This window comes from Petaurus breviceps, unplaced genomic scaffold (assembly GCF_028583685.1).
Source record: "Petaurus breviceps papuanus isolate PSGF00001 unplaced genomic scaffold, PetGlider_PUasm1.0 90564, whole genome shotgun sequence".
In the NCBI taxonomy this organism is placed as follows: Eukaryota; Metazoa; Chordata; class Mammalia; order Diprotodontia; family Petauridae; genus Petaurus; species Petaurus breviceps.
Genome location: NW_027187275.1, coordinates 628,658 through 652,495, shown reverse-complemented (window position 1 = coordinate 652,495; position 23,838 = coordinate 628,658). Strand labels below are relative to the sequence as shown.

Sequence of the window (23,838 nt, the reverse complement as noted above, 5' to 3'; positions counted from 1 at the left end):
GATGATGTCACTTACAGCCTGTGTGACTTCTGAGTCTGTTTTCACATTTGTTAAAACAAAGGTATTGGGTTGGATGACTTTTAAGATTCCTTCTAAATCTGATGCCATGATATTGATCCTGGGCAACAAACAGGATAATTAATAAGGTTCAGATGGTCCTAGCATTAACATTTCTGTTCCCTCAAACTTAATATCTTCACAAAGATATTTGTACTTGGGTGACTGATCTGGATTTGTAAAATGAATGGGTGGGACTAGATAAGGCCGTTAGGTAGCCCAGCGGATAGAGTACCAGTCCTACCAGTCACAGTCAGGAAGACCCAAGTTCAACCTGGCCTCAGACATTCATTCCCTGTGTGACCCTGGACAAGTCATTTAACCTCGGTTTGGCTCAGGTTCCTGAACCCTAAAATGGAAAAGATAACAGCATCTACCTCCTAGGGTTGTTTTGAAGATCAAATGAGACATTTATAAATCTCTTGGGGTGGCCCCTGGCATGTAGTAGTCATTTAATAAATGCTTGTTTCCTTCCTCTTAAATGATCACTAAAATCCCTTTCGGCCTCATGAGTGTGATCTAGAGCAGAAGCAGTCATTATATATAGCCTGGACACAGTTTGTGGTCAGTTGCCTAAAATATACTCATATATGGACTTGTTTTCTCACTCATTAGAATGTAATCTTGGGAGTAGGGATTGTTTCATTCTTTGGGCTTGTGTCTTCAATACCTAGCACATAGTAGGTATTTAATAAATGTTTGTTGACTGATTACAGTAAATAAGAGGGGCGGCTTGATAGAGTTGAAGTAAGACCAGCCTTCAGGTCCTGCCTCTTACATAGACAATAATGTGACTGGAGGGAGTTAGAGGGGAGAGGCAAAGTCATTTTTCCTCTAAATGCCCCTGGCAACTTTCTAAAACTATAAATTACAACTGAGCTGCTGCTCTGTGTCCGAAGAGGGAATTTCCACGCTGGCAGTTGCCCACATGAATGAGATCATAGGTCCCAAACTAAAACAAAATATATTTTAAACCTGAGTGTATTCAAGTAAACTTTCACATAATAACTTTCCACAGGGGTGGGGGGAGTGGGTAGGAAGGTAGGGGAAGGGTGAAGGGATGGGGCAGAGAGGAACAGACTCATTCCTCTTGAATGAGGGCACACATGTGAGTAGGTAGACATGTACAAACACACACACATTTTGTGCAGGGCAGCACCAATGTGGCCTTCTCCCCTCCTGCATTCAAAAACTCTTGGAGCTACATGTGAGGCTTGGTCTGGGGAGAGCAAAATTCATGTGATTGAGACTGGGTATTCTCCTGCACTGGGCAGAAACATTCTGTCTCCTTCCCTCTTCCTCCCTCCCACGTGAATGCTTCTCTGTGCTGCTGATGGGGATGGAAGAACCTCAAAACCACCAGCAGCTACATTCCTTTCCTTCCACCTACCAAAACACTCAGGTCTCCCACAGTTAAACTCCCTGAGTTAAATCAACAACAGAACCATACACTTCTCTAGACCCCAATCCCCTTCTCCAGCACTACGTTCCCAAGCTGCTCTACTCTCTTCTCCATCCTCTTAATGTCAAAGCTCTACAAAAAGCTAATGCTAAACATCTACTTGTTCATTCCTCCATCCCCTAAATTGGATTTCTGTCCCATTTCCTGAATCTGTTCTTTCCCACGTTGCCAATGGCTTCCTAATTCTCTAGTCCAAAAAGCCTCTTCATGAGTCCCCTTGACCAGTGACTGAGTTTGAGTGCTGGAGCTGTAGTTTGTTTGTTATGGTTGTTGAGTTGCTTTTCACTTGTGTCTGAGTCTTCAGGACCCCATTTAGGGTTTTCTTGGCAAAGACACTGGAGTGATTTGTCATTTCCTTCTCCAGCCCATTTTACAGATGAGGAACTAGGCAAACAGTCACATGATTTGCCTAGGGTCACATAGCTTGTAAGTGTCTGAGACTGGATTTGAAGTCTTGAAAAGTCTTCCTTCCAGTGCTTTATTCACTGTACCTACCGCGAGCTGTCCCTTCCAGCAGTTAGGAAGACCTGAGATCAAATTCTGCCTCAGACACTTAAGAACTTTGTGACCCAAGGCTTAACTTCTTTCATCCTCAGGGCTTGTACCTGATAGCTTCTAACTTCCCTTCTAGCTCAAAATCTAGGCTCCTATGACTATTCTGTAACACCTAGCACTATGGACTACTGATGAGAATTTGCTCTTTAATCATCCATGACATGGCTTTCAAGTACCCATGCCCTCTTCTTTTTGTTTTATTTCTCAGGATCTTCTTTCTCTTACCCTCTGTGGACATCCCTTGAAGTTCTTTTTTTTAATTTTATATTTAATTGATAGGATAAAACAAGCATTTCCATAACATAGTATAATTTTAAAAAATGATTGTACATGAAACTGCAAATCTATTATGTACAACTTGCTATTCCTTTTAAAAATATAATAAAGTTATCATGTACATTTTTCCTCCCTCTCCCCACCCCTGAGATGGCTACCATTAGATACACATACACGTGTGTGTATACATTATACATGCTCAGACATATGTATATATGTGTGTGTGTGTATATATATATATATATAATCATTCTATACCTACTTCTAATTATCAGTTCTTTCTCTGGAAACTCACCTTCTTCTCTTCTCTGCCCTGCCCCTTTTAAAGATTTTCTTCTCTTCTGTTTACATTATCTTTTGTGGCAATCTAATCTAGTCTTCTGGCTATTTATTTTATAAGAATCTCAAATCTTTACTCCCAAACTCTTCATTGAACTCTAAACTTGCTTTTCCAACTTCTTGTTGAATGTTACCCTCTCCACCTGGATGTCCCTTTGATATTTCAAACTCAGTCTCTCTAAAACAGAAGTCATCATCCTCCCTTGAAAGACTGTCATGCTAAGAGAGGTCAGATTTTATCTGTTTGGCCCTAAAGGGCAGATTAGGAAAAATCTTTTTTTTCAACTATGAGAACTAGCCCAAAGTGGAATGGATTGCCTTGGGATATATCCTTAGAATGGAGTGCACTCTTTGTCAGTGAAGGTCTTCAAGCAAACAGACTGAGGAGGGCTGCTTGGTGGGGTAGAACCATGATATCAGGGCGATGCTGACATGACTTGCAGTAGGATTGGATTTGAGTGAGGGAGGGCCGTGCAAAGTCACCAGCCTCACTTTCTCCTCCAGAGCCATCCTTTGTTGGGGTAGGTTGTAGCAGGGCTCCTTTAGGGTCATAGGCTGGATTAAACAACAGCTGACATCTCTTCTGACTGGTGTGTCCCTCCTCCTAATGTTTCCATTTCTGTTGATGGCAGCACCACCCTTGGGGTCACACAAGCCCCAAGTGTCAGATTTTTCTTTGGCTCTTCCCCACGTGCTGAATCCACTGGAAAGACTTACAGATTCTACCCTCCTATAACTGTTCTAGATTGGGTCTTCATCACTGCTCAAAAAGACTGCAGCAAGAAACAGATTTCTAATTGGTCCATCTGTAATCTCTCCCCTCTCCACCCCAGCCTTTACATCACCATCACAATAGCCTTTTAAAATACCTTTAATAAAAGGATTTGTTCTGTAAAGTTTGGATTCAGTCAAAGGGCCACCATATTTGAGGACCTAGAGGGTCACGTGTGGCCTTGAGGCTGCAGGTTCCCCATCCCTGGTCTAACCGAATGGGCTACTTTGGAAGGTGGTGGGCCTCCCTCCCTCAGAGGTCTTCATGTAGAGTCTGCCTGCAAACCTTATATTGCTACATAATTATCGTTCTTATTATTATCTCATTTCTTGTAGGGTGTCTTATAGTGGGTCGGGTATGAACAAGATAGCTGATCACTTCCAGCTTTGAAATTCCCTGATTCTGTGTAATTTTTTTTTTTTTGGCTTTTTGGAGAGGGGAAGGCAAGGCAATTGGGGTTAAGTGACTTGCCCAAGGTCACACGGCTAATTTTGTGTTAAGTGTCTGAGGCCAAATTTGAACTCAGGTACTCCTGACTCCAGGGCTGCCTAGCTGCCCCCTGTGTAATTTTTTTTTAATCTCCTGTGTAAGTACAGGGTCTTCATCTAGTAGGTACAGAACCAGTGTTTACTAAATTATCAGATTAAACAGACAGGCTGCTAACTTGGGGGTCACAGGACCTAGGTTCAAATCTTGTCTCTGATGATCATTACCTGTGTGACCTTGGGCAGAAAACTTAACCACCTTGGGCCTCAGTTTCATTTTCTGTAAAAGGTGGGGGTTAGATTAGATGCCACCTGAGGTTCCAGCCAGTTTGGGCTCATAGATTATAGACTTGCCCAGGGTCATGTCACCTTTCTTTTGTCTCAATTTCCTCAACTGTGAAATTGGGACAATTGGCACCTATATTGCAGGGTTGTTGTAAGGATCAAACAAGTTATTTGTTAAGTGTTTAGCAGTGTAAGTTACTGCTTATTCCCTTAATCCTATGAACTATGATGGCTTTGCAAAACACACAACGCTACAGAAATATTATCTTTGTCATGGCCTGAATCAGGGACTGTGCTCTCATAGCCACTTAAGAAACCGAGGGATGTAGGCACTTACTTCCTTTCAGTCATGTCCTGTCCAGAAAGAGGGGCCCCTTCCACAGGGGAGTTCTTCTTGCCACACACGTTCCCATAGCTGTCATAGCCAAGCACCAGCCTTCCTGCAGCTCCAGCTATCATAGAATAGCCCATGATGAACACCTAGGTAAAGCCCAAGGAGAACACAAGGTGAAACTCAGCCTTATCCTCATGAAACTCACCACCAAAAGTTCTTAAAGATACTTGGACATGAAAAGAGAAAAATCTCAGCACAGGATCACCTATATAGAGTTGGAAGGAATCTCAGAGGCCAACTAATCACACCTCCCTCAATTTACATATAAGGAAACTTAAGGTCCACAGATATTCAATGATTTATTTAAGGTAACATATATAGGCAGTATTTGAACCCAGGTCCTTTGCCTGCAGAGCTGGAGCTCTTTAAACGGTACCACTCACCATCATCCTAGATCTCTCTTTTTTAGTAAGTAGCATTAACAGGCCCAATTCGATTAGGAATCCTCTATCCTTCCCCATATCCCATATTTCAGCTTCATGGTTCTCCACTTATAATAGGCTATACTTTTTAGCTGCTTTTAAAAAAAAGACTTGGTAAGATGACTCTATTTCTTTGCATTTTTTTTTCATCTTTAGGTATGAGGAAATTTTCTCCTCACTCAGTTTTCCTGAAGACCTGATCATTCTTAAATTGGGCTTGGGAGGCAGGAGGACCTGACTTTGAATCCTACTTCAGGTTCCTCATCTATAAAATGGGTTTAATGGAGGGAGCATAGAGAAAATAATATTTCTGATGTAGGTACATAGAGGAGTGCTGTGAGGATCAATGAAAAAATCTACATAAGGTGCTCCGTGAAATTTAAAGCATGACATCATATTGTGTTAGTTGTCATTATTCTTTCCCAGGAAGATAATAGATAAATTTCTCTCCCAATTGTTCCTAGATCATTTATTTGAGAGTTTCCCTTCTACTGTCTAATTCTGTTTTCTCCATGTCTAGAATTCTCTCTCCCTTTGGTCTGAATTCAGCGACACTAAGATTGGTTAATGCAGATGTTTTATTCATGAAGAAAAGACCATTCAAAGAGAAGGGCCATGCACAGCCAGGACTTCCTCCCACCCGTGAGATGTAGCAGCTTCTGTACTGAGCAGTATCCCTCTCTCTGCTGGCCTCATGACTTTCTGCCTGGTCCCTAGCTAGGCACACTGTGCTTGGCCCTTCCTAGAGGCAGGTGACCTGCCCTCTTCCCAGAGCTCTGACTTAGGAAAGTAAAGGCTTTTTCAGCTAAGACTTCTTTCCCAGAATAGACTTGGAACTGAGGGCTGGTGATTAAAATGACCATTCCTGAGAGAAAGCAGCTCTGTGCAGGAATCTGTTTGCCTGCCTTTAAAGGTTAACATGCGCTCTAGAACAATGTGGAAAGACATACAATCGGTGGAGAAAATTAGTGACAAAACCTGAAGGAATGTTACGTAAGTCTCTCCAATGGGCCAGTACGTAAATGGTCAACACTGTTCCCTCCCTCAGCCCCCAAAACCCCTAAGAGCCCTTGAAACCCTCACCCTCAAGCCTTCCATTCTACCTAAAATATTTTATTTTATTTCCATATATTATGTTTAAGATGATGGATTTAGAGCAGGAGGGGGCTTGTGAGGTGCTCTAATACAAGCCCTAATTTTACAGATGAGAAAAGAAAGAATTTGAACCCAGATTCTCTGGATTGTAAATTCTGTGCCATACTAATTGTTCACAACTGACTGGCATGATAAAAGCTTTTAAAGATTACCATCTAGTACAACCTTTTCATTTTACAGATGAGGAAACTGAGGCACAGAGAGGCGGCATAGTGGATAGAGTGCTGGTCTTAGAGTCAGTTGAACACAGTGCATCAAAATCCTGCCACAGACACATCACAGCTGTGTGACCCTGGCCAAGTCACTTAACTTCTCTTGGCCTCAGTTTCCTCATCTGTAAAATGAGGAATAATAATAGCACCCACCTCACAGGATTTTTGAGAGAGTCAGACGTGATAACACATGTAAAGCTCTTTGCAAATCTTAAAGCATTATCTAAAAGTTGGCTATTATCATTATTGTTCTTGTTGACCTAAAGTCACACTGGTAGTGAGGAGCGTCCAGATTTGAACTGTACTGGCTCCAAATCCAACCCTCTTCCCTCTGCATTATACTGCCTTGTTGGAAACCAATTAGCAGAGTCAACAAACATCGTCTTTACCAGTGCTAACCAAGGACAAAAGTGACACCTGCCCACATTCAATGCAGACTTGGGCTCCATGCAATGGGGATCTCATTCCAGTTGCACAGGCCTTGGAAGCTGTTCCATTGCTTTCAGAATTAATCATTGACAAGGTAACAAATGGCATGCCCCGACCAGGTAAGGCTAGTCCTTCTTGTTTACAATGAATAAAAGAGTTCTTTTCAGTTACACAAGGTGGATTTTTGAGAAGAGAGAGAGGAACCCTCTGCAGTAATCCTACAAACCCTTCCTGCAAACATATGGGCTGGCAAGATTAGAGATGGAACCAAATTCACTTTAGCTAGAGAAAGGCCCAGGAAGTCCTACACATATATCCTGGAAAGGAGGTGAGAGGCAGTTGTGGATGGGGGGTGGGGTGGGGAATCACTATCATTCACCTTAAAGCTGGGACCCGGGTGCAGTTAACAGTTGGCTGCAGGCACAAAATATCAAAAGGGTGTGTGTCCAAGACAACACCCAAAAGAGTCAGTTGGGCACTCTCCTGGATTTTGTCTCTGTTTTAATTGCCAAGTGAGTAATCAAAATGTGTAAAAGTTAGGATTGTGTATTGAGAGCAGGAAGGGACCTCAGAGGCCATCTAGATCAACCCCCTCATTTTACAAATGAGGAAAATGAGGCCCTCAGAGTTAAATCGATTGGCCTAAGGTCAGAGGTGGTAAGTGGTAAAAACACTGATTCCAACTAACGATCTGACTACAAATCTAACATGCTTCCCAACATACCAGGCTGCCTTCCATAATTCTTTTCAATGATTTCTATTATTCCTTTTAATAAAAAAGGAATCCCAAATCACCTTCTGAGAACCACCTGTGCTCTCAGTCAGCAGTCTCTGCTGGTAAGAGGATAAGCACACATTCACAGAAAACAAAATGATGACTGGATGACATTATCATCCCTTGGCAAACTCCAATGCCAGCGTCCCTTAGAGAGTCTCCCATTAAGATCTGGCACAAGGCCAACAGGAGAAAATTTCACAGAAGTTCAGGCCACAGGCCACAGGAAATTTCCAACAAGACTCCTCAGGATCAGCTATACAACACCATTCGATAAAGTACACATTAATTATGCTCCTAATAAGGTGCCAGGCACTGAGTTAAAACACTAGCAGTCATATTTTTATAAAGCTAATTACAAAAATTATCACTACAGAATATGCCTGAGCTTTGGCAAACCTTAGAACTCAGACTTCTGGGCTCTCTTCCGGGCACTAGAACCAGAGTTCGAATTTAGGTGCGATCATTTCATATAAATCTTCTCTTCCTTCTCTCATCCTCCCCCCCCCCCCGCCCCCCAAACCCTTTCCCTCCCATCAACACACTTACCAAACCGACCCAAAACAGAAAGAATAGGATTAACCAAACTGGGTCTGTGCATTTTCTATAAATCTGGGGTCTCCACTCTCTCTGTTTCGGGCTTTCCTCTGCAGAAACCTTTCAGAGAGAAGTAAAAACATAAGGGGTGAGGCGGGAATAAAAAGTAGGAGAGGCTGGAAGAGGATTAGTAACCACGTGGGTCTCAACTTTCCAACCGAACCCCAGGAACTGAAATTGAAAGCTTTAATTTTTCTAACTATTCATTAATAGCAGAAATAAATACCAGGAGTAACTGTTGACCCAATGGAAGGGTGGTTGTTTAGAAATCATTTTTGAAAGCAGCATTTGCTGTGCAAACCTTAAAATGCTATATAAATCCCAATCGTTATAGTTATTAGTATCATTGTACCACCTGGTCATGGCAGCCGCACACACCTGTACGCAGCTTTCACTCCGTGCTTATGGCCCGATGCCATCCTCAAGGCCAAGAGCTGGGTACCTTATTCCATTCTTACTACTCACAGAGATTGCTCCTAGGGTATGAAAGTAAGGGGGGGGGGGGAGTGGAGGGTGCAAATTAGGTCACGGTCCTACAGGTGGCCAGAAAGCTTGCAGCAGCTGGGACGGCTACGCCCCACAGTTCTCCCGGTCCTTCACTCTCCACTCCGCCGGCCCCCCGCCCCTGTCCCCTTGCCCATTCCCCTGGGATGCAGGTGTGGGACTCGATGCCCATCCACTCCCTTCAGGCTCCCCAAGGGTGGATCTGGGCGCTTACCAGGTACTCCCCTCGGAAGCACGGCATCCTGCCAACCGGCTGGCCGGCCGCCGCTGGGGACTAGGAGCCGGGACCACCCCCGCCGATGCCCAGTACGAGGAGATGCATGAGCTGCAGGCAGCGAAGCCCGCAGGTGGTCCCTGTGGTCGCAGAGGGTGGAGCTGGGCGGGCAGCGCCTCCACGTGGCCAGCGGGGGCCCGCAGGGGTGCGGGCTGCAGAGCGTCCCCAAGGCCAGCGGCCCCACCCCTCGCACCTCTCCCCGCCTCTCCCAAGCCCCGCCTCAACATCTCCGAGCCCCACCTCCCCTCCGGCCTCAGAGAGCCAGGTGACTTCCTAAGTCGCAAAAGGACCTGGACCTGGGCGTGTCAGTGTCTCATCTGCCCTTCGAACTTCATACCTGGGGGGACTACAGAACCCGGAGACTCGCTGCCCTCCCTGGACGCTGTGCCTGGGAGCAAATACAGAAACCCACTTGTTATTCTGGGACTAATGCTGCAGGATGGAGTGGAAAGGGCACTGAATGTGGAGCCAGAAGAAATCTGGGTTCAAATCCCCCTTCTTAACGTACTTACCAGTTGTGTGACTATGGGGAGGCAGCACCCAGTGATCTGTGAGACCTTGAACAAAGAACTTAATGCGCTGGACTTCGGTTTCCTCTATGGTAAAGCCACGGGGTTGTATTAGATGACCTAAATCATTTGACCTCTCAGTTGCCCAGGCCACTCATTAAAGACGAAATTATCTGTTTGGGCTTAGCGGTTTTCCACAGCAGGCAGGTAATTCCCCAACCAATAAACTCACTGAGAAGGGACCCTTTCTCACTTAATAAGTTTTTAAAGTAGTGCTGTGTGATGCAGTGGATAGACCACTGACCCCTAGAATCAATTTATTAGATTCAAACCTTATGTCTGATACTTACTAGGACAAGTTCCTTATCCTCTTTCTCCATGTGTAAAATGGGGAAAACAATAGCACCTACCTCAGAGGTAACTGTGAGATCAAATGAGATAATAATGTATGTAAAGCATTCTATAAATTCCAGGTATTATGACCCTTACTAGATTATAAATTCTCTGAAGGTAAGAAAGGATGCCTTGTATGCCACCCATTTCCTAGGTCAGTGCATTGTATAATTGCAATTAATCAAGAGCTATGCATTGAATGAATATTCAATGTAATAATAGTAACAATAGCATTTAGATAGTATTTTCTATAAAAATATTCTCATTTTATCTTCACAACCTTAGCAAGTTGGTGCTATCATTATTCTCATTTTACAGATGAGGAAACTGAGTTAGGTAGCAGTTAAGTGACTTGCCCAGGGTCACACAGGGGATAAACATCCAAAAGTAGATTTGAAGTCAGGTTTGTGTGACCCTGAGTCCAGCACTCTGTCCTCTGTGCCACCTAGCTACCCCAAGCATGCAATACCCATCTTAGTGCCTGCTATTTTCCAGTCCTTTGTTAGGCACTGGTTATATACAAAGAAAGAGTGAAAACAATTCTTGTCTGCCCTGCAGGGATTTACATCTTACTTGGGGGATATAACACGTACATAGATAAATAAATATGAAATATATGCAAAATAGTTTGGTGGGGGTTGGGGAAGGAGGCTGAACAACTAGTTGGAGGATCCCAAAGGGATTCTTGGGAGAGGGGGCATTTGAGCTGAATCTTGAAAGGAGTCAGGGATTCTAATAGGGGAGAGGAGAGAGAACATTCTTTTTTTTTTTAATTTTTCTTTTTTCTTTTCCAGAAGTTGAAAACAAATCTTTATTTTCTAGAAATAATTCTATTTAAGATAATAGCAGGATTTTTTGGGGGGGGATGCAAACATTCGTATCCTTAGACTCTTAGCACAGGGCTTGGCACATGGCAAGCAGTTAATAAATACTTATTGATTGATATAGCTCCCTTTAAAGAGGAAAGATGCTAAGATTTTAGCAGGGAAGGGTAATATCTTAATTATGGAATTAGTACACTTTGATGAAAAATGCTATCCACCTTCAGATAGAGAATGAATGGATTCAGAATATGAATTGAAATATTATTACTCTCTTTTTCTTGTTTTTTTTTAACATGAGTAATTTGGACATTTATTTTGCATGACTTCATATTTGTAATGGACATCATATTTCTTGCTTTTTAAATGGATGGGTGAGGGACAAGGGGAGGAAGAGAATCTGGAACTGAAAATAAAATTAAAAAAAAATACCAAACTTGTTTTTGACCAAAAAAAAGGAAAATGACAACTATTTGAGGGATTGTGGGAAAACAGGCTTATTGATGCACTGTGGGTGGACTTATAAATGGGTATAACCATTATGAAAAGCAATTTGTAATTACACACACACACAAATACACACTTCCCTAAACAGTGAATGCCCTTTGACCTAATTATATATCTATTTGACCTTCACCCAAAAGAGATCAAAGAAAAAGGAAAAAAGTCCTATACTTCTATATGTTGAGCAGTGTCTATCACATAGCAAGTGCTTAATAAATGTTCATTAATTGATATATAAAAATATTTGTAGCGACTTTTTGTGGTAGAAAAAAACTGTAAACTAAGGGACTATCCATCAGTTGATGAATGCCTGAATAAGTTGTGGCATATGAATGAGATGTAATACTATTGTAATATAAAAAATGAGGAAATAGATGATTTCATAGAGATAATCAGAAAAGACTTGAATGAGCCAATGCAGAGCAAATTAAGTGGAATCGAAAGAATAATTTGTATTCTACCACTAATGTGAAAATTGAACAATTTTAAAGACTTTTATAAAATGATGAAAAATGAAATGAACAAAACCAGGAAAACGGTTTATACAATAACAATACCAGACACATTGTTTTTGTGGGTATGTGGTCTCCACTCGTCACTGCTCCAATGGTCATGTGGTCTCCTTTGGATGCTGAAAATTATAGACTCTCTGGGTCTGTGGCTATATAATTTTCTTTGCCTTCAGCTTCTGGTTCTGGCTAAAGACCTTGGCTATGATGTTCTTGTTTTCTCGTATTTTCTTCACCATGCTCTTTTGGTCCAAAGTTCCGTGGCTTTTTAATGGTTCTTTTATAAAAGAGCAACCCTTAAAACAGGGCACCTGCCATGTACCAGACACTGATAGGTTCTGGCAAAACAAATATAAAAAGTGAAATAAGGCCCTTGTCAAGGAGTTTGCATTCTAGATACTAACCAAAGATGCTAAGCAGTATTGTTTGGCGGGTCCTCATTGTGTCCTCAAAGAGATTTGACGTTTTCCATCTTTCTCCAGCATTTGTTCTTTATTTTCCATCAAAGGCTATGCTTGGTTTCAACTTCACTAATATCATGCTTTCCCTAGGATCACTTGAAATCTCATCACCATGTGGATTGACTCAATTTCTGATACATTGCCTTTCCCCATAATTGGATGCTGAAGTGTAGAGCCATAAACTCCTCCCAAAGCCTTCCTCTAGAGAAGGGTTGGAACTGTGCAGGGAACTTCATTTTTCATCCATTGCCCTGCTTGCTTTCAAGTCCTCCTGGTATACCTTGGCTCTCCCCATCTTTCAGCTTCCTTTTGTGTAGTCTTCCCCTATTAAATTGTAAGCTCCTTGAAGGCAGGACTTGTTTTTCTTTTTATTTGTATCCCCAGTGCTTGGTAGAGTGCCCAGCACATTGTTGTTCAGTTGTTTTATTTAGTCATGACCCCTTTTGAGGGTTTTTTTTGAGGTACCCCTCCCCCCCAAAAAAGTATAAACACTATGGAGAAAATAAGAATGTCAAAAGTCCTCATGGCAGTCCCCTTCTTGGAACTGTGAATAAGCAGTGGACAAGTTAATTAAATCCTTCAGAGGTCTGGTTTTCCCGTGTGTAAAATAGGTGCAGTGGAAGAAATGGTTGCTAAAGTCCTTTCCATCTTGGAAATTTCATATACTATAATATTCTCAAGATTTGTTCTGTATTTTATGACACTTACTTTCCAAAAAAATCCCATTATATTGACTGGAGGACAAAATGCTCAATTTTAAGAATCTTACAAGAAATTATATGAAGCTGCTTGCTGCATAATCACTGCTACTGGAGAGGGTGGAGTCAGTGTATCACTGGAGCTCACAAGTTCTCTGGTTAAATCTGATCTCACTAAATCCAGTACCAACAAGATTAGGGCCCAAGGCCAGGCAGGGGCAGGAGACAGATGATCTACCTGGCTGTTTAAGGAGGTGTGAACCAGACCAGGGTGGAAATGGAACAGGAGCAGGTCAAAGCTTTTCTATAGGTCAGCAGTGAGATTAGGCCTGTGAGTGGAGAAAGAAAGAAAGAAAGAAAGAAAGAAAGAAAGAAAGAAAGAAAGAAAGAAAGAAAGAAAGAAAGAAAGAAAGAAAGAAAGAAAGAAAGAAAGAAAGAAAGAAAGAAAGAAAGAAAGAAAGAAAGGAAGAAAGAAAGAAAGGAGGGAAGGAGGGAAGGAAGGAAAGAGAGAAGAAAGAAAAAGGAAGGAAGGAGGGAAAAATTTCGACTGATGACAATGCTATAATGGGGACAGCAGGATGAGGCCCCAGTGGATCACAAGATAGCTCCCTGAAGGACTATGGGACAGGAGAGATCCTTGAATCAAGAACAAAGTCTTTCTCTGCAGGAGAAATAAGGCCTCAGGGGTAAATACACTTGGGAGACAGAGGTCATTCACTGATTGAAATCCAAGTGAAGGCAGGAATGATTGATAGACTGTTTCTGGAAGACTAGTTTTAATGATGGGAAGGAAGAGTCCCTTCCAGTTGATCAAGAGTACAGAAAGAGGCTGGCAGCATAGAAGATAAGTGTTTTTATCTATTTTGTCTGGGGCCATCTATGGAGCCAGGTCTAAAGAAGTCAGTGCTCAATAAATATTATTACAGGTGACTCTCACCTGTTTGGAATTGATTCTGTACATGGGTATCTACAATGAAATGATTTGCTATTTCCTTTTCCAGCTCATTTGACAGATGAGGAAACTGAGACAAACAGGGTTAAATGACTTACCCTGGGTCATGCACCTAGTAAGTGTCTGATGCTAGATTTGAACTCAGGAAGATGAGTCTTCCTGACTCTAGGCCCAGCTTTCTATCCATTGTGCTACCTAGTTGCCACCTTACACATAGTAGGGGCTTAATAAATGCTTATTGAACTGAGAAATTAAGTTTGCTAGGATTCCCAGTTTTGTGTCATGAGCATTTAAAAAAGTTGTATTGATGCCTTTTGTTCTTTTTTACCACAGTGATTTTCTAATATCCCCTCTCTCTCCCCTCCCCCACTTAGTGAACCCTCCTTTGCAATAAAGAAAAATAAATAAGCAAAACAAATAGAGCGTTTATGTCATTCTGAACCCACAGTATCCCTGAACCTTCCCAATGAGAGATAGGAAAGTATGATTTATCATTAGTTCTCTTGGACACCATCAGCATATTTAAAAACATTTCTATTTGTAATTGATTTCAGACTTAAAGGCACTGGGGCACACCACTATAGAACTCCTTGACTGATATGAATCCTTTAATTACTCCTTTATGGCTTTGATAGCTTAGCCAGTTCTGGAACTACCTCCATTTTACTTCACTTGGTTACTCAGGTAGATGGAGTAAACCAAGTAATTTAGCAGAACAAATGATCCTTCCCCACCCCCGATTTCTTCTAGTTTACCAGTGGGCCAATTCTGCCTATTTAGTTATTCAAGTTCATACATCAACAAAGTGGCTAGAATTCCGAGAGACTGAATGTGGAGGTCTAGATTGTTGCTTTCCTTTTGTTACTAGTATTTCCATTCAGCCACAGTTCCCTTTATTTGTGAACTGGAACTCAAAAAGGTCTCTTTTTTTATTTCTTAACATTTTTGCCTGGGAACGTCTCATCTTGCATTAATTCAAGTTTTGTGGTCTGTGTGCCCTTTCTTTGAAAAGATGCTGGCAGATATGAGGAGCACAGTTCTGAGGGATTACTCAATTGTTTTTCGTCTTGAGAGCCTATATCTGCCATTTGATGCCTGTTAATTATTAACTGGAGTCTTGTTCTTCCCTGAAAATAACTTCCTGAGGAGGTGGAGTAAGAGTAATGATCTCTTCAGGTCCAATTTATTCCCTTTAGAATTCAATTTCTTGAAGGATTTGGGTGATCTGTTCTTTCTTTGCTGAGGGGCTAAGTCCTTAAAGGGGGTGCAGCTGATGGGAATGCTGTGATGGGGACAGCAGGATGAGGCCCCTGTGGATCACAAGATATCTCTCAGAAGGACTATGGGGTAGGAGAGACCCCCCCCCTTTTTTTTTTGCTTTTTTTTGGGGGGGGAAGTTGGGGTTAAGTGACTTGCCCAAGGTCACTTGGCTAATTTTTATGTTAAGTGTCTGATACGGATTTGAACTCAGGTCCTCCTGACTCCAGGGCCAGTGCTCTATTCACTGCTCCACCAAGCTGCCCCACAGGAGAGATCCTTGAACCAAGAGCAAAGTCTTTCTTTAGAGGAGAAATAAGGCCTCAGGGGTAAATATACTTGGGAGACAGAGGTCATTCACTGATTAAAATCCAAGTGAAGGCAGGAATGATTGAGAGACTGTTTCTGGGAGACTAGTTTTAATGATGGGAAGGAAGAGTCCCAGTTGATCAAGAGTACAGAAAGAGGCTGGCAGCACAGAAGATAAGCGTTTTTATCTATTTTGTCTGGGGCCATCTATGGAGCCAGGTCTAAAGAAGTCAGTGCTCAATAAATATTATCACAGGTGACTCTCACCTGTTTGGAACTGATTCTGTACATGGGAATCTGCATTTGCATTATCAGGCCACCACTTGCCTCTGGCATGAACTTGATTTGAGTAGCCAAGTGTTTAATAAATACAATTGCAATCCTTAGGCTTGGCAACTTGTAGTAGAGCAAAGGAACTCTCAGTTTGGAGTCCCAGGACATAGGTTTGAATCCTGTTTTTACTATTTAGGATCATGGATTTAGAAGGGGAGTCCAAACCCTTTATTTTATAAATGAAGAGACTGAGATGCAGAGATTTTAAGTGGCTTGTCCTGGGTCACACAGCTGGCATCAAAGGTAGGATTTGAACTCAGGTTTTCCTAACCTCAAGCTTAGTTTTTTCCCCATTTTGCCATTGATATGACCTTGGGCAAACCCTTCGATCTAGGCTCTCAGTTCCTCTTTTGTAAGACAACAGGGTTGGGATTAGGTGTCTTCCCTCTCTGAATCCACAGTCCTAAGATTCTTGTGTGCAGACTGCCTCACTAGAATATAGACTTTGGGGAATTTTTTTATTCACTTGGCTTGGAGTCCCCACTCAGGAAATCTGAGACTATTTCTGTATAGACACCCTTTACCCCAAGTATATTAACTCCCTGCTTGTAGCGGCATAGTTCACAAAACTATTTCTCAACATACTCCCCACAAAATGGAGTCAGGTGTGTTCTCCCCAAAATTTACTTTCAATACAACCTTTCAGTAAAATGTTCTTTTTAAAGTTTTGTGAACTATGCCACCCCTTTTTCTTTATCCTATCTAATAAGGCACTTAACAAATGCTAATTAACTGACTGGCTGATAAAGAAAATAATTTCCTTTGGTCCAGAGTAAATAGTTATGCTAAAGGGTACATTTTTTTTCCTTTGTAACAATTTAAACATAATCTTTTTTTTTTAAATAAGTACATTTCAGTCTATGTGCCCTGCCAGATCTTACCCAAAACTGCTTTGTAAACTACTGTTGCTGTCTTCAGTTGACACGGCTTAGGAGAACTATCTATCCATCCATCCATCCATCTATCTATCTATCTATCTATCTATCTATCTATCTATCTATCTATCTATCTATCTATCAACAAATATCTTAATCCTTATGTCTATAGATAGATATCCTACTCCTGAGCAGTTGATACAGATATCTATCTCTATTTGTCATTCAAACCTCATTCTATACTCCCTACCACCTGATTCCTCATTCCCATCTTCCTTGTCCCCTTCTACCCTAAAGTTTCATCTGAACTCCAGCTGGCCTTTCCATTATGCCTGTTCCACAGGTACCAAACTTCTCTTCATTTTAAGTCTTTTCCTCCCCCACTCCTTCCATTTACTAGCTCTTAGTGAAACTTAGCTTCCTCCCTAGATACCCTTTCCAGTGCTGGCTGCACCTTCACTCATTCTTAGCTCCCTGATTGAGGTGGGGAAGTTAGAAGACTCTTTGCTTCCCAGTGCCATTTACAGGTTCTCCCCCTTCCTCCATCACTCAGTAAACTCTTTTCCTTTGAGGTTCATGCTATTCAGAGCTATTGTCATGTCACTCCCCTTCCTTCCTACTAAGGGACTTCTCCATATATATTGATTCCGCTTCAGATACTCTAACCACTCAATTTCTCAAGATACTCACTTCCCACAAGCTACTCCTTCATCAGACCTCAGCTACACACAAAGCTGGTCACACTAGTCATCCACTAGTGTATCACTTCTATGTGCAAGAATTCTGCTATCTTCTTATCTGACCACAATCTACTGATTTATCACGTTTCCCTCAACCTCTCCTTACATAATCCAAGTTTCCATCCTCACTATAGCCTTCAATCCCTTGACCCCTCAGTTCTTTCCCTGTGTTAGCCACTCTCTCCTCCCCATCTTTATTCCTTGGTGAACCAGTTCAACGCTACAGTCTGTCTTCCTCTCTTGAATCACAAGCCCCCTTTATCATATTGCCTAGCCTCCACATTTGAATCACTCCTACCATTTATTACCTTTGCTCCTATACATCTGCTCCTGAAAAAAGGCAGGAAAAAACCACATAACTGAGTCTACTATAAATTTATGTTATATGACCTCAACTGGGTCCTTGATGCTGCTAGGCAATCCTACTATATCTCCCTCCCTTATCAATTCACTATCCCACTCTCCACACTCTCAAATCTCTCATAGCTTCCTCTCCCTCTACCCTCTTAGCTGAGAACCTTGTTTCATATTTTATGGGAAAAAAAAATTGAGGATGGTCGTTGTGAATTCCCTCTTCTTCATCTTCTATCAGAAAGTGCCTTCTGCCACCTTCCCCTCTTTCATCCCTGCCTCACATGATGAAGTGGACTTACTCCTTTCCAAGGTTTACCTCTGTACTTGTGAGAGGGATCCCATTCCATCCTATCCCCAACAGAATTCTCTGCTCTGTCATTCCCATTCTTTCATTTATTTTCTTTTTTTTTCTTTAAAGCAATCGGGGTTAAGTAACTTGCTCAAGGTTACACGGCCAGTTGTTTTTGGGTGTGGTGCTGAGTATCTGAGCCCAGGATTCGATCCAGGTCATCCAGACACTGGAGCCTATGCTGTTACTCGCTGAGCCACCTGGACGCCCCTCTTTCATTTATTTTCAATCTCTCCCTGTCTACTGGCTCATTTCCTACCACCCACAAGCATGCCCTTGTCTCTCCTATCTTAAAAAAACCCTCACTTGATCCTCCCATCCCTGCTCAATACCCTCCTATTTCTCTTCTGCCTTTTGTAGCTAACTCTTCAAAAAGGCCATCTATAATAGGTGCTTCTACTTTCTCTCCTCTCTCATTCTCTTCTTAATCCTTACAATCTGCTTTCTGACCCTTTCCTTCCAATGAAACTGCTCTTTCCAAAGTTACTGATGATCTCTTAGTTGACAGACCCGCTGGTTTTTATTTCCTTAATTCTCATTCTCCTTGACCTCTCTGTAGCCTTTGACACTGTTGACCACCCTCTCCTCTTTGATACTCTCTTCTCTCTAGGTTAAGAGATACCACTCTCTCCTGGTTCTCCTCCTACCTATCTGACTATTTCTTCTGTCTCCTTTGCTGTATCCTCTTCCAAAACATGCCCTCTAACCATAGGTATTCCTTAGACTTCTGTTCTGGGCCTCTTCTTTTCTCTCCTTTTCTTCTTCCCTTGGTCATCTCATCAGCTCCCATGGATTTAATTACCATCTCTATGCTGATGATTCTCAGATCCACTTACCCTGCCTCAGTCCCTCTAGTGACCTCCAGTCTTACATCTCCAGCTGCCTTTCAGACATTTCAAACTGGATGTCCAGAATGGAACTCATTATTTTTCTCCCTGAACCTTTCCCTCCCTTACCCCCACCTTCTGCTTCCTATCTTCCCTGTTTTGTAGAGGACGACACCAGACTCCTGGTTCATCATGCTCATATCCTAGGAGTGTCCTCCTTACTATCTCCCACCTCTCTGCTGCCAAGGCCTGTAGACTTTACCTTGGTGACATCCCTCAATTATACTCCCTTCTGTCCTCTGACATTGCCACCCCTCTAGTGCAGGGCCTCATGGCTTCATGCCTTGATTATAGCAATAGCCTTCTGGTGGGTCTGCCTGCCTCAAGTGAATCCCTACTCCAATCAATCCTCCATTTAGCCGCTAAAGTGATTTTCCTAAAGTGCAGGTGTGATCATGTTACCCTGTCAATAAATTCCATTGGCTCCCTATTGCCTGCAGGATCAAATAAAAATGCTCTGTGTGGTATTCAAAGCCCTTCATAACCTAGCCCTCTTCTAGTCTTTTTACGCCTTCCTCAGTCCCCACTCCCATTTCCCTGCCATGTACTGTTCTGTCCAATGACACTGTCCTCCTGCCTGTTCCATGAAAAAACACTACAGCTGTTGGCTATGGGCATTCCTTCTGGGTGTTCTTCATTCCTGGAATGCTCTTACTCCTCTGCTTAACCTACTGACCTCCCTGGCTTCCTTTAAGTCCCAACTAAAGTCCCATTTTCTACAAGAAGCCTTCTCTAACCCCTCTCGATTCTACTGCTTTGCCGCTGTTGATTATTTCCTACTTGTCTTGTATGAAGCTTGCTTTTTAAAAATTTGTTTGCATGTTGTCACCCCCATTATGATGAGGTACAGGCTCTGGGAACCCCCTTGAACTCTGATTGAATCTTCCCATTTGATAAAGCATTTGTCTGAGACCATAAGCCTCTCACTGTGCCTGGCCCAAATCTCTGTTACTGGCCTAGCCCTCCTTTGTCCAGCTAGCCCCCAACCCTTGATCCTCCCCAAATATCTATACACCCTTAAACCAGCCTAGCCCTCCATTGTCTCATCTCCAGGTAGCCTCCAGCTACTTCCCACCCTTAATCTCTCATTACTGGATTCTGACCTTATTTGACTCCTCCTGAAGACCCTCCCCAAACTCCTCCTCTAGACAACCCCTAGATTCCTCCCACAACCTTTCTGTATATAAGACCCCATCTTGCCCCCATGAGGAGAGAAGGCCAGGAATTTTCTAGCACAGGCTTGCTCTGTGTCACATGATTCTGGCCTGCTTGTCCAGTACAAGCATCACAGATACCAAGGCTCCTTAAGAGTCTACCCATCATGGCGAATCTTTAATAAACTTCTTTTTTCTTTGGTTGAGAGAAGACTTGAGTCGAATTCATTCAGCAGGAACTGGTGTGTTGGTATTCTGGGGTCTCGCGCACCCCTAACCCTATCTCTACATTTTATGCTGACTCTCATCATTTTTATGGTTCCCCAAACAGTGTTGCATAAAAACACCAACTTATTCTTTTCAAGTTCTTTAGAGAAACTAAATTTTTCCCAAAGTTGTAAAAGACAACCCAAAGGTGAACTTTTGAGAACTAAAAAGGATAGACCCAATACAGGTGTAGGGCCTGGAAATCCCTTCCTCCATAAAGGAAGATTTGGGAGTAAGCCTCAAAAAACAAACAACAAGACAAAAAAAAAAAAAAACCCACAAAAAGGTACCTGAAGTTTTCCCAATTTCCTAGTGGTGAGAGAATTGAAAGAATCTGGCTTACACTTCTGGATGGGACATCTCTCCTTGTTCTCCATTCTTCAGAAGCTGTGCCCAGGTCCATGGCCTCCAACATAACCAAACTGGATTGAGAACCTGAGAGTGTCTGGCTGTGAATATGAGACAGCCTCCTAGCTGTCTGACCTAATGGGACCTGAGAGGTCAGGTCCCCCCCCCCCCAAAAAAAAAAAAAACAAAACAAAAAACAACAACACCTCTAAGGTACTTGGAGAGCAAGAAGGGAATAGGGAAAGAGAGGCTTATGTACTTTCCAGTCCCTGCTGGAGAAGAACTTGAGATTCGCAGTGTTTCCTGGTCAGAGAACCATAAAATGTAGAGGTCAGGGTTCCATAAAATGTAGAGGTCAGGGAACTATAAGATGTTGACATTTAGGGCTAGGGATGCTCAAGACCCCAAAATACCAATGCACCGGGTCCTGCTAAATGAATTCAACTCAAGTCTTCTCTCAACCAAAGAAAACAGAAGTTTATTAAAGATTGGCCATAATGGGTAGACTCTTAAGGAGCCTTGGTATCTGTGATGCTTGTACTGGGCAAGCAGGCCAGAATCATGTGACACAGAGCAAGTCTGTGCTAGACAATTCTTGGCCTTCTCTCCTCATGGGGGCAAGATGGGGTCTTATATACAGAAAGGTTGTGGGAGGAATCTAGGGGTGGTCTAGAGGAGGAGTTTGGGGAGGGTCTTCAGGAGGAGTCAAATAAGGTCAGAATCCAGTAATGAGAGATTAAGGGTGGGAAGTAGCTGGAGGCTACCTGGAGATGAGACAATGGAGGGCTAGGCTAGTTTAAGGGTGTATAGATATTTGGGGAGGATCAAGGGTTGGGGCTAGCTGGACAAAGGAGGGCTAGGCCAGTAACAGAGATTTGGGCCAGGCACAGTGAGAGGCTTATGGTCTCAGACAAATGCTTTATCAAATGGGAAGATTCAATCAGAGTTCAAGGGGGTTCCCAGAGCCTGTACCTCATCAATTAGGTTGTAAACTCATTGAGGGTAAGGACTATCTTTTGACTCTTTTGTATCCCTAGGGCTTAGCACAGTATCTAGCACATAGTAGGTACTTAATAAATGTGTGTGTATGTGTGTGAGATCTGTGGAATTGTGAGACATACTTATTGATCACTTACTGATGCTGTGTGTTACACTCTTGAGTGGATAAATAAACTGCAATGTACCAGTCTAGGCAATCTGTATCCTGTGCTGATTTATTTATTCATGCAGTGGCTAGCAAGAACCTTGAACACTCTTGCAATGATTGAATAAAACAAAATGGAACTCACATCAGAACCTGAGCCTCAGTTTCCTCATTTGTAAAATCAAATAGGATTAGATGAACGGGAAGATCCTTTCCAGCTCTATGCCTATGATCCCAAGAGCTCTTAGAAAATACATACATTCTGCAATGAGCTACTCTGTCCCAAAAATGATTGTATAGCTCTTGGTTACTTATAGTCAAGAAGGCAAATTCTTTTCTCTATTGATCCCAGCAATGGGTGTTGCAGCTCCCCTTCAGCACCCTGTTTTCCCTCTTTCTTTAAGATTCTTCCTGTAGTTCTCCAAGTTCCCAGCATGGGGCATCAGGTGGTTGCTTCTACTATTCCATTTGAGATTCCAATGGGTGCTTGCTGTTATTGTTCCTAGCTGAATTTTTCCCCAGAATAAATCTCTCTGTGTCATCATATGCAATGTTTTCGACCACAGACAGGAATGGCTGAAGTCACATCTGTAGTGATGCAATGCTAGCCCAGGGACCCTCTTCTTCTGAGGTTATTTTCCTTGACAGCTCCTCTTGTGGACCTCTGCCCTCATAAATACTTCCCCAGGAAGGCAGATCCTGCAATTTTGCCTTTAAAAGAATCTCAGGCACAAATGACAGATTTAGAAATGGCGATGACAAATCTTGATGTCGCCTATCATTCTATCTTCTATCTCTCCATCTCTTTCCTTCCTTCTGATTGGGTGATGGGACCTGGACTCTGAATTTTTCCATACATTTCAGCTGCCCAGATCACTGGCATCTCACCTAAGGCATCTAACCCATCTCAGCCCACCTAGATACTCAGTAGTCCTTTCCTTTCACTGTGACTCTCAGACCCACCCTATACCACATAACTCCTTTCACTGTCATACCTGGGCTACCCCCCCCCCCCAGGCTATTTACCACTCCTTATTACCATCCAAATCTTCTCACTGTCTTTTTTTGTATGTAAGTATCAATCTCACCCCCATCAAGGTGTAGAGTCATTAAGAATCTATCCTGCTCTATTGGCATTACAATAAATCTTACTACTTTGACTGAATGAAGGTTTGAGTGCTTGAATTCTTTCCTGACAGACTTGCCATGTAACCTGACACTTCCTTCTTTTCTTCCTCCATCCCTATGTCTGTCCCTCCCTCCTTCCCTCCCTTCCTCCCTTCCTTCCTTCCTTCCTTCCTTCCTTCCTTCCTTCCTTCTTTCCTTCCTCCCTCTCTCCCTCCCTCCCTCCCTTCCTTCCTTCCTTCCTCCTTTCCTCCCTCCCTTCCTTCCTTCCTCCTTTCCTCCCTCCCTTCCTTCCTTCCTTCCTTCCTTCCTTCCTTCCTTCCTTCCTTCCTTTTTCCCCCATGACCAGGAGCTACCAAAGCATCCCAACTTTTCCTCATTATGTTTCTTAGGTACTAAAGAATCAGAGGCAACTGGGTGGGATTATTCAAATAACTCTAGGCTGTTATCAGCCACACCTAAGGTGGGGGAGGTATGTGGAGAAAGCCTTATATGCAACCAGTTTTGCCACATGCATTCCCTCTGGGGACACCACTCCTAGGGTGGGGTGGTAGAAAAGGAAAGAAAAAGGCATCTCCATACTGGCTGTGCAGGTTTTTAAATATGCAGATTCAACAACTCAACAAACATTTATTCAATATCTTTTATAGTTTGGTCACTGTGCTACTTTCTGAGGGGACCAAGATAGAGGCAATGTAGTCCCTGCCCTCAGGAAGTTTATGATGTATTGGGGGAAGGAAATACAGTATATAAACAAATATATATGATATATGATATAGTAAAGGACATCATAACTAGAATGTGCTATAACAAACTCTTTCACAAATATATCATTTGATCCTCACAGTAACTCTGG

At 42.6% G+C, this 23,838-nt stretch overlaps 1 protein-coding gene across 1 annotated transcript in view; it reads right to left on the bottom strand.

The window, feature by feature from the left end:
* SLC44A3 (solute carrier family 44 member 3) overlaps nucleotides 1-9,203 on the bottom strand; it is a 106,296-nt gene extending 97,093 nt beyond the window's left edge. Inside the window, exons 1-3 of the mRNA XM_069063384.1 lie at nucleotides 8,934-9,203; nucleotides 8,168-8,275; nucleotides 4,569-4,711 (exon numbers count right to left, since the gene is read on the bottom strand). Of these exons, the coding sequence (XP_068919485.1) occupies nucleotides 4,569-4,711; nucleotides 8,168-8,275; nucleotides 8,934-8,960 (278 nt within the window). The 5' untranslated portion in view covers nucleotides 8,961-9,203. The remainder of the gene's footprint in view (nucleotides 1-4,568; nucleotides 4,712-8,167; nucleotides 8,276-8,933) is intronic.
* Nucleotides 9,204-23,838: the final 14,635 nt, after the last annotated feature.